A 9,773-nucleotide genomic window follows, 5' to 3' on the forward strand; every position below is an offset into this window, starting at 1 on the left:
GTAATTATAACCATATAGCAAAGCGCTTCTGTGACAGCATAAAACCTAATTGTACGACAATTGATATCAAAGTTAGTTGGGCTATTGTTGGTAATCTGGTTTGTCCCCATCACCACTTTAATTAGTTTTATATTGTCAAATCATTTGACGGTCATGGCAGGGCTGTTCACAGGAAACCATTAAATCGAATCAAACCGATAAAAAAACTAAAAAAATTTAGGTTTGATTTGATTTGATTTTTAATATTAAAAACCGACAAAATATGATTTGATTTTGATTTTAAGTAAAAAATAACTGAAAAAACCCGAATCAAATCGATTATACATATAATATTTAAAAATTATAATTTTACATATGCATATGAAAGTTTTTACTGTAGTATATTGTTTCTTTGGGCCCAAGTACAAAGCAGAGGAAATATAGCCCATGAACCTTAGGCATATATCATCAGTATTTAAATAGAGTAATTAAAAAAGGGCACAAAACATTTATGTACATAATAAGTGGTATATTTATAGAACATGACGATACTTTTCAGTTTACAAAATATATCAATAGATTTGTTACAAAATCTATACGAATCAGGCAAATTAAAAAGAAGTAAATAAAACACATTAATTAAACTATTTTCCTTATTTTATCCACTTTTCACTCTTCATTCAAAATTAAGAGATATTGTTCCAACTTTTGCTCTTTTATTTCATCTAATTTTCTCTCCCCATTCAAAATTAAGGGATATTGTTCTCTAATTTTCTCCAACTTTTACTCAAAAAGTCCATTCTAATCGGTAATTTTTATGCACAAAGTTCATACACCAGAAAACATATGTGTATAATTTGTGTATGCAATATGTATAACTGTATAAATTCGTTATAATTTTTATAGATGAAGCATGCATAAAAATCGTATGTGTATTTTGATTATGATAAAGTACAGTTAAATTGTATAAAATATTATCAAAGTATGTACAATAAATTTGTAATTGATACAAACCAGATTCCATACAAAGTTCATACACTAGAAAATAAATATGTATAAATTTTTGTATTCAATATGTATAACTGTATAAATTCGTTATAATTTTTATGCATGAAATATGTGTAAAAGTTATATGTATATTTTGATTATGATAAAGTACATATAAATTGTATAAAATCTGATCAAAGTATGTATAGATTATGAGAAAGTATATTTGTATAATAAGTTTTCTGATTGATACAAACCAGATTCCATACACATTTCATACACTAATTCATATCGAATTTATTCGCATTTCATATACATTGTACTGCATATATCTAAAATGATATATAGTAAATTTCATACACATTTCATACATATATTAGTTTTCAACATTTTTGAAAACTACAGTTTATATAATATATAAAGATTTCAAACACACAATGATCACACATCTCAAAACGATACAAACTGATTTTTATATACAATTAATACACAGGTTAGTAATAAAAAATACTTTGTAATATTGGTTTGAAAATTTATTCTAGGAGAGAAGATGAATTTTAGGTCTGGAAATGGTGTCTATCATAGAAGGAGAGGGAGAGATAGAGAGAAATCTTTTTAAAAAGTAGAAGAAGTTGATTAGTAACTATCCTAAAATTAAGCCCATATTTAAAATCAGATTCTATTCCTTAAAAAAAAAATCCTAAAATCGTGGGATCCCATTAAACTAAAATCTGATATACTTTGTAATTTTGTTGGTATATTTTGTAAATAAGGAAAAATATCCTTATGTTTTGTAATATAGAGTCTTAAGTAGTATTATTAGGTCATTTTCATTAAAAAATCATATTTAGTCTCCTCCTTCAAGCGTACAAAATTCTTTCAACTCTTAACTATTGGAACATGTTTATCTGATAAGAATGTTGGCTTAGGTGATATAGTAGAAACCAAACAGAATTCATCTAGATAGTTGTTTCAGTTGTTGAGTTTTATTATAATTCCTCCAACCATTCTCCCTATTGTATTATATATACCCGTGTATATAGTTAAGAAAAATAATAATCTTATTAAAAATCGATAAAAACCGAAAAGATAAAAAAAAACCGACATAAACCGACTTAATTGATTTGATTTGATTCTTGTATTTGGAAAACCGACATAAATGATTTGGTCATCTTTTAAGTACCAACCGATCCAAACCGGATCATGAACACCCCTAGTCATGGCCGAGCATAACCATGGTTATTTTGTATACAGGACCATAATTTTTGCTTATGCGTAGAGTGCAGGATATTATGGTGCAACAGAGTTTGACAGACAAAATTAGTTGAAAAGAAGCCAATAGAAATCAAATTTGACAAATGGCTGATATATATGGTAGTGCGCAAGCACACAACTCCATTTCCACATTATGAATAACATTAGTAATAATAATGAAATCGATAAGGAACGTGTTGTGATCGTAGAAAAATAAGTTCTTTAAAATTGAAAAATGAAACTAAGGAAAACAATTTTCATAAGCGGTACTACATCTTGATTGTATCATTTCACAATTATACCCTCCAAACACACCCACGCCAATCCCCCACTTCATTCCCATATATATTTTTTGCTTATTTATCAAATATGAGAAAATAAACAAAAAAAATCACTTATTTTTTGAGAAAATATTTTATGAAAAAACCATTTTTCTTTGTACCAAACACACCCTAATCACTAGATGTTTTTTCTAAGTAAATATCTGCAGTTACATTTTCGGAAGTGTGCCAGCTGAGAAATGTAAGTGCATCTTTGGTGTGGAATAGAAAAATTTGAGGTCCAGAATATTGCCAAGTGTTAACGCTTTGCAGGTGTCATTTTGAAAGGAAGAAAGAAGTGCTGGATAACTTATTCCACTAAAAGGAGATGGAGACCTCAAATTATGTACTCGAAATTTGTCAGCAATTGCAAAAAGATAAAGAGTACGTGGTTGCGAGTCTTTTTGACTTTCTCATGATTAAGAACCAAATGAGCAAAGAAAAATGTCAATTTGGGTATATGTTCCAGATGTACCACAGAGGTCCATCAACACATCAAATTACAGCTCAAAAATTCGAGTGATGCTTTTAGTGAATCAAAAGCATCTTCTATGCATTTCTGTTGGCCAAAGAAAGGAAGTTGGCAACTTTTTTAACTTAGGGAAGTACCATTTTTCAACTTTTAAAACTTAGAATTAAATAGGCAAACGGATAACAAAAATCAAAACAGCATAACAACACTATGGTGTACTAATCTACTAATCGATGACTCGTTGGTGCCGAAAAGCTGAGCTCCTTCAAATTAATATAGGATGAATCTTAAAAGCGCTTTGGTTGCTTTTGTGATTTTACTTCAAACGGTAGTGTATAAATCTTAATCAATTAATTTTACACAATCAAAGTCCCACAGCTGTTGGCTAAAGATAGGCACATAAAATGGATCATGATAATGTACTAGGTTTTTCTGCTTTGCTTATCATGATTGTTAGCATGAAATAATGAAATAGACCGGTAATTGATAAGCATCTAGTAATTGTAGATAAAGTGACATGATCTAGACTAAAGTATACTTGGTTTAGGCATGCTTGAACTAGAATCCGCCTTCTTTATTACATGACACTCCACACTACAGAAAAAATAAAATCAGTGTGTGTCATCAATCATCATCTATCCCTATTGTGCGACAAATCTTGTTTACGTCTGAGTTCATTATAATCAGTAGAGAGCAACTGCCAACATCTTTTTGTCCTATGTATACTCGCTTGGTCCAAAAATTAGACAGCCCTTTTCCCTCTTTGGACGATCCAAATTGAGATAGGAATTCTTTTGTCTCTTTCCTACTTCTCAAGTACCATCCATTTACTTTTGAATAACTTAAAAATCATTAATTAACATAAATATTGGCACAATTATGCAAATAGTATATAAATATTGGCAGAACCAAGCACTTATCAAATTGCATATAGCCAATTTGTCTGCTTATTTTAATTCGAGAAGTACATTTGTCTAAATAGATTTATGAAGAAGTACTACTTTGGAAGATGCAGCAGCTTGTGTTTGATCAATGTATTTGAGAAGCGCTTTTGTTAATATTCAAAACATCTATTTGTGTTAGCCTAACTTTCAATAAAGTTTTTTTATGTGTGTCACATCGCAGGATAGTATAGTATTATTTGATCCATCCAAATATATTTAATTTGTCCATTTGACACTCATAGTCTCCAATTATATTGTATTTGATTGTTCTCACCTAATGAGCAAGCTCGTGGAGATGAGTTAGACTCAAAGTTTTTTTTCTTTTTCTTTTTCTTTTAAACATTATATTTGAGCCAAATTTACCCCTATTATGTTATTCATACGCTCCAAGGTGACCGTCTCTGGACGTGTGAAGGGAGGTATAAGGGGTGTTAAAATTTCCAAATCGGTTTAGAACATGAATTATTGTTCCTTGTATAACTTTAAACGATCTCCACCTTGTCAGTTTTTTTTTTTTTTTGTGATTATTTTGTCAAAAGCAAACGAAAGGGAAAAGAAAAGAAAAAATCACAGACGTATTCTAGGCTGTTAATGTGGACTTGGGTGGCTATGATTTAACGAAGCAAAGCAAAATTTTCAGGAATCAATGTCTTTATAGTTGTGAAAACACAAATCAAATCTCTCAGGTGAAACAGAATCTAAAGATATTTCCAATCTAAAGGGCCTACCAGACTTGAGAAAAGCATGCAATAGATGCAGTGAGAAAAAAATATCATTTTATCACAAGTTTATGGTGGATACGGTTTTGAAAATAATGAACACCATATCCACACATATCTCAAAACAGTGCAATTTTCTTGTTCACGCAATGTGTTACGACCACACAATTTAAAGTTCTTTATTTCTAGATTCCTTAATTCTCTTGAACGTTAACAGCTTTCGAAATATTCATAAACATTAGTTTAACTTTTAGATGCCAATAGTGTGAAATATTATTTATAGAGGGATCATTTTTTTTTTTTTTTGGCTGGTCCATTTTATTATATTGCTCTTTCATTGTGCCTATTTCACTTTAGGAGTTGGTTCACTTTTTTCATTATTAAGTCACATAAGAGAAAATTACAAGTAACTTTCTATGATAAGAGTCGATTAGTTACCTAAAATGAGTAAATAATCTGTTACAGTCAGTTAACATGCATTGATTAAAGTATAAAAGCTCTTTACCCTATCAGTTGCATAAGCTAAATTTTAATTATTTACATTAATTAGAAAATATGACAAATTGGGATTAAATTACTGCTAGTATTTGCGGGGCACGTGGGGATGTCGTGAATTTGATAGCAAATTGCAATTAATTTTGTTAATAGGGTCTGTGTTACTGTTATGCACGTGGTCATGTCGAAAGCTTTGGTTCTAATATGTCCGAGTCTAGTTAATCTCATTTTTATGCTCATCTTCAACTGCTCATATATTTTTAGTAGTATAGATTAATAAAAAGCGTCATGATTAAAGTCTTCGCATGCTAATCAAAAGATTACGATCCTAAGATTCTGATCATATGTCCTTTAGCCTCAGCAAAATATGGTTAGCTGTCAGCTTGTCACTAAATCTTCCACCCTGACATAATCTAATGAAACCTTAATAATTCAGCACATGTAATGCCACTTTTTATATTCGGCTTAACTTTGGTTTGTGCTAACTTCAATTTTTTTTTTTTTATCCCAAGATTATTGGTTATCTACCCTTTAACCCAGGGGCGGAGCTAGGTTGGGATGAGGGGTTCATCCGGACCCCTTTCAGCGCGAAATTACACTGCGTATACAAGGTTAAAACTATATTTTATGTAAATATAGTAGATGTTAACCTTGTCTTTCAATCGTATATTTCTTATTTATATTTAACCCTATAAAAATTAGACCGTCATCGCTTTAACCTTAATAAAAGTGTCTTATATAGATGGGCACCCGGGATTTGACCTAACAGTTAATGAAGCAGAAATGAAGATCATGGGACTAAATTCCAAGTTCAAGCAAAGACGAAAGAAATTACATATGATAATTTCTTCTCATCACCTATATTGATGAGAGATTACTGGAGATACACGATCGAACAGTGGAAGTGCATGCAAATTGATCCGACACTAATTTTATAAAAATATATGGAAAGAAACCAAAAGAATATTTTATACTTTAAGATAAGATCTTGGCACCAATAGTCCCACCACAACTCGTAAACAAAAATATCTCTATGTACTAGGTTGAACATGTTAAACCCCTAATCATCTAAATGAAGTGCCTTTCATTAATAGCTTATATTTTTAGATGAGATTAATATATACTTTAGCAAAATCAATAAAATATCCCGGAGGGAAAAAGCAAAAGTTTGAGCTATTAATGAACAATAACCACACTGCTGCATTATTTCTCTTTAAAAGCTAGCTAGCTAGGGTAATTAAGGGATGTGTAGAAAACTTGTGGAGCATGAAAAGCTACACCCAAAGAGCAAAGCTTTCAATAAAAAGGACAAGTGTCTTAGGTTCATGCACAATCCTACTCAAGTTGTGACATTTGAGTCCAAAAGGTCAATTGATAGCCATGGGATGGGAGCAATCAAAAGTAGAAGAGGCCAAATTCCAGTGGCATCCACATATTTGTCAATGGTCCCACTTCTATCACAGTAGAGACTTGGTAGTATATTTTTGGAATTTTAGGACCCTGCCCACGTTGTTGGTTTCCCTTGGGTGGGGGTTGTTATACAGTCTATGGTTTTTTTGGGGGGTCCAGTTCAGTGAGTCTAATTGAGTCGATATGTGGACCGGCTGGTTTGAAATTGGACCATATGTCAAGATAGAAATAGTGACAAGGAAACTTGTGAGTCACAAAACAAGGCAAGAAGATCATACAATTATTCAAAATAAAGTTGGTAGTGTTTGCTGGTAGTTAGTATTGGTCATTAAGTTTAGGTCCTCTTTGACATTATTTGATTAGCTATAAAAGTCTACGCAACTAGAACTTACATAGAGAATAGACTTATATCTCCATTTCTAAACGTCATGCCAGTAAGAAGACAAGTTGTCCAGAACTCTCTTTAATTGGTAGGAGCTTGTTTTTGTGGCCATGAATAAGTCGGTACTACAAACTAACCTCCTATAATATGTTAAATTACGACGCTGAACTAGCCACTAATTATCTGTTGTAGCAATGAGCAACATGTCCTGCATTCTTTATTGCATTTCTTGTAAAATCATTCTTGTTTTCATGACCATGAATAACTAGGAAAAAAGATAGGTATCTTGATATAGTTCTGGACTATCAGAAGAGTTGTGATTTCTTGAAGGTTTAAGAAAGAAGAGAAGTGTCGGTTCCAAAAATATCGTGGTTTGACTAAAAACTGATCTTTTATAATCTGTTAAATTAAGCTGAACTAGCCTCTGTCTTGATGTAGCAATGAGCAACATGTTGTGCATTCTTTATTGTATTTGGTGCAAAATCATTCTTGCTTGCCATGAGTAAAACCATGACTTCTCAATCATCATCACCTATAATTGAGAGATGTCCTGTCCTAATCATCATTTTCCCTCTTCTTGATTTCGGCTGCATCTGGTTTTTATCTTTTCAGCTAAACCAAAATAATAATAAAGACGCTGTAAATGAAATAAAACACAGGTTCACATCCAGAAAAATAAGGATAAATATAAAGAATTCTTAGTCTATGAAGTAATACATGTAACTTCCAAGTAAGAACTCTAAGATTGATGTCAACAGCTATATGGAAATTACAAGAAAGACTAGCTAACTCACATGCCATTTACAACTCTTCAAGATTTATTCATACAATGATCATCACTGCCAATATTTTTTCTTTCATCAATCAGATAACAGAATTAGCTTTTGATCCGAAAAATTCCCTGCTTTATCTCCATGACCATGAACTCCTTTTTACCTTCTCTTCAGGTCTTGAAATGCCCTGAAAATACAAAACAAAATGAACACACAACAGTTTTAGATAACAATATTGAAATGTGTGAGTACTTAATAAAGAAAAAATAAGAGGAATAGTGATTAAAGACATACACAATAATGGGATCGAACATTTTCCTCTGTTCTGTTAGGTGAAATCCTAATACTTGAATTGGAGACACCAATTACTTTTCTCCTGTAAAATCTGCTAGTGGATTCTTCACTACTTGAAGAACTTGACGCCAATGACGGAGGACGAGGCTGATCAATAGTTGAAGAAGACAAAGGAACCACTTGATTATCACCATCACTGCTTCCATCATCGTCGTCGTCGTCATCATCTTCTTCTTCTTCAGTATCATTATGATCATGATCTTGATGTGCCCCATCATTATTATTTCTGTGAAAACAAGTCTGGCATACTGAAATAGTGGGACCAAGTTTAGAGCCAGAGCCAGTCCATGGGGTAAGGGATTGGCAAGAATTGCACAGAAGAATTCTTGAATGTTTAGCCACAAGGAAATTAGCTGTGTGAACTCTTGCATCACAATCCCAACAAAGACTTGCTTGATCTGATTCACAGAATACTCTTGCTATTGAACTGCATAACTCACATTTCTTCATTGCTAGATAGTTGTATTTCTTTTCCCCTCTTCTCTGCTATATCATCTCACATATATAGGCGGACACTAAAGAAAGAAAAGATTTTTATTTTTTGTATATGAAATTTGGGTCAATCCTTAGGTCTCTGAAGAGTGGAGACTCAGGCTATGATGTTGCAAAAATATAGTAATGCCTACAAGACTACAACCCACATTTGCCCTTATATAGAAAAGGTAAAAGAAAACTAGAGGAGTCACATCACAAACCCCCCGCAACCCCCAGGTCATCAACCCCACCCCTCTTTTCCTTTTTTAAGTTTTGTCAATGTCTAACAAAAAATAGATTGAATCAAGTGTTAAGCTAATTCTTGAGCCAAGAAAGGATCTACTCCCTCAATTTCAAGTTATGTGGCATTATTTGACTAGAGATGATTCAAAAAAGCAGTACTTTTGAAAGTTGTGGTTAAACCTTAAATATTGTGCGTATGAAATTACATCTTATAAAATTAAATTGTTTTCAAATATACAAATATAATATGATTAGAAAGGAAAGTGTGGCACATAAATTGAAGAAAAAAAGTAGATTAGTTTTGGTTGTAGTTCTGTGTGATATAGTTATGGATAGAAAAGGAAGGCGGGTAATGGCTAACACTGTTTAATTTTTAACCTGATTTTTTTCTTTTTCCTTTCACTTTTTTTGTCGTCTTCCATTAATTATCACTTCTACATATGTCTATCAAATTTAAATGGCACTGTAATCAACTTTACCGCGTCTGTTTTCTAATACTAAATTATGAAACTATGTTGAATAATTAACAGTAATATTTCCAGTAGTATTATTTTTCTGGAAAAGTTAATCAATACACATAACCTCTATTCCAAAATTATTTTCCGCAATGTAATATTTTTTTATATTAAAAGTGTACCAAAACCAAATGTCCAAATGCAGATGGCATCATAAATAGTAGGTTTGTTTGCTTGCTTTTTTTCGACGAACAAGGATGAGTTATGGCCCAGCTTAGTGACGGTTGATGTAACATTGAGGGTCCAAACATTAATAATGTCGTAGAAGGTAGGCTCCAGGGGGTTCGAACTCTCTCGGTAAAAAATTATACTGTATATAAAAGGTTAAAATTAATTTTTTATATACATATAATAGATGTTAACCCCCCCTTCGGTTTTTAGTATGTATTCTTACGTATTTTTTGAACACGTATGAAAATTAGAAATTCCGTAGGTGTAGAGCATTGCTAAAA

At 32.0% G+C, this 9,773-nt stretch overlaps 1 protein-coding gene across 1 annotated transcript; it reads right to left on the reverse strand.

Annotated features, from left to right (window-relative positions):
* Positions 1-7,628: 7,628 nt before the first annotated feature.
* On the reverse strand, positions 7,629-8,719 carry LOC132048226 (protein IFH1-like). The gene is made up of 2 exons (XM_059439133.1): positions 8,030-8,719; positions 7,629-7,922 (listed from the first exon to the last, which is right to left on the reverse strand). The coding sequence occupies exons 1-2, from the start codon at positions 8,537-8,539 to the stop codon at positions 7,869-7,871; spliced, it is 564 nt and encodes a 187-aa protein (XP_059295116.1). The 5' UTR covers positions 8,540-8,719; the 3' UTR covers positions 7,629-7,868.
* Positions 8,720-9,773: the final 1,054 nt, after the last annotated feature.

The sequence above is a fragment of the Lycium ferocissimum genome, chromosome 2 (genome assembly GCF_029784015.1).
Source record: "Lycium ferocissimum isolate CSIRO_LF1 chromosome 2, AGI_CSIRO_Lferr_CH_V1, whole genome shotgun sequence".
NCBI lineage: Eukaryota > Viridiplantae > Streptophyta > Magnoliopsida > Solanales > Solanaceae > Lycium > Lycium ferocissimum.

Excerpts from the sequence above, each read along its gene's own strand:
- LOC132048226 (XM_059439133.1), bottom strand. The coding sequence starts at position 8,539 with ATGAAGAAATGTGAGTTATGCAGTTCAATAGCAAGAGTATTCTGTGAA. Across the intron at positions 7,923-8,029 it reads ATGTTCGATCCCATTATTGT|GGCATTTCAAGACCTGAAGA; the intron begins GTATGTCTTTAA and ends TTGTATTTTCAG.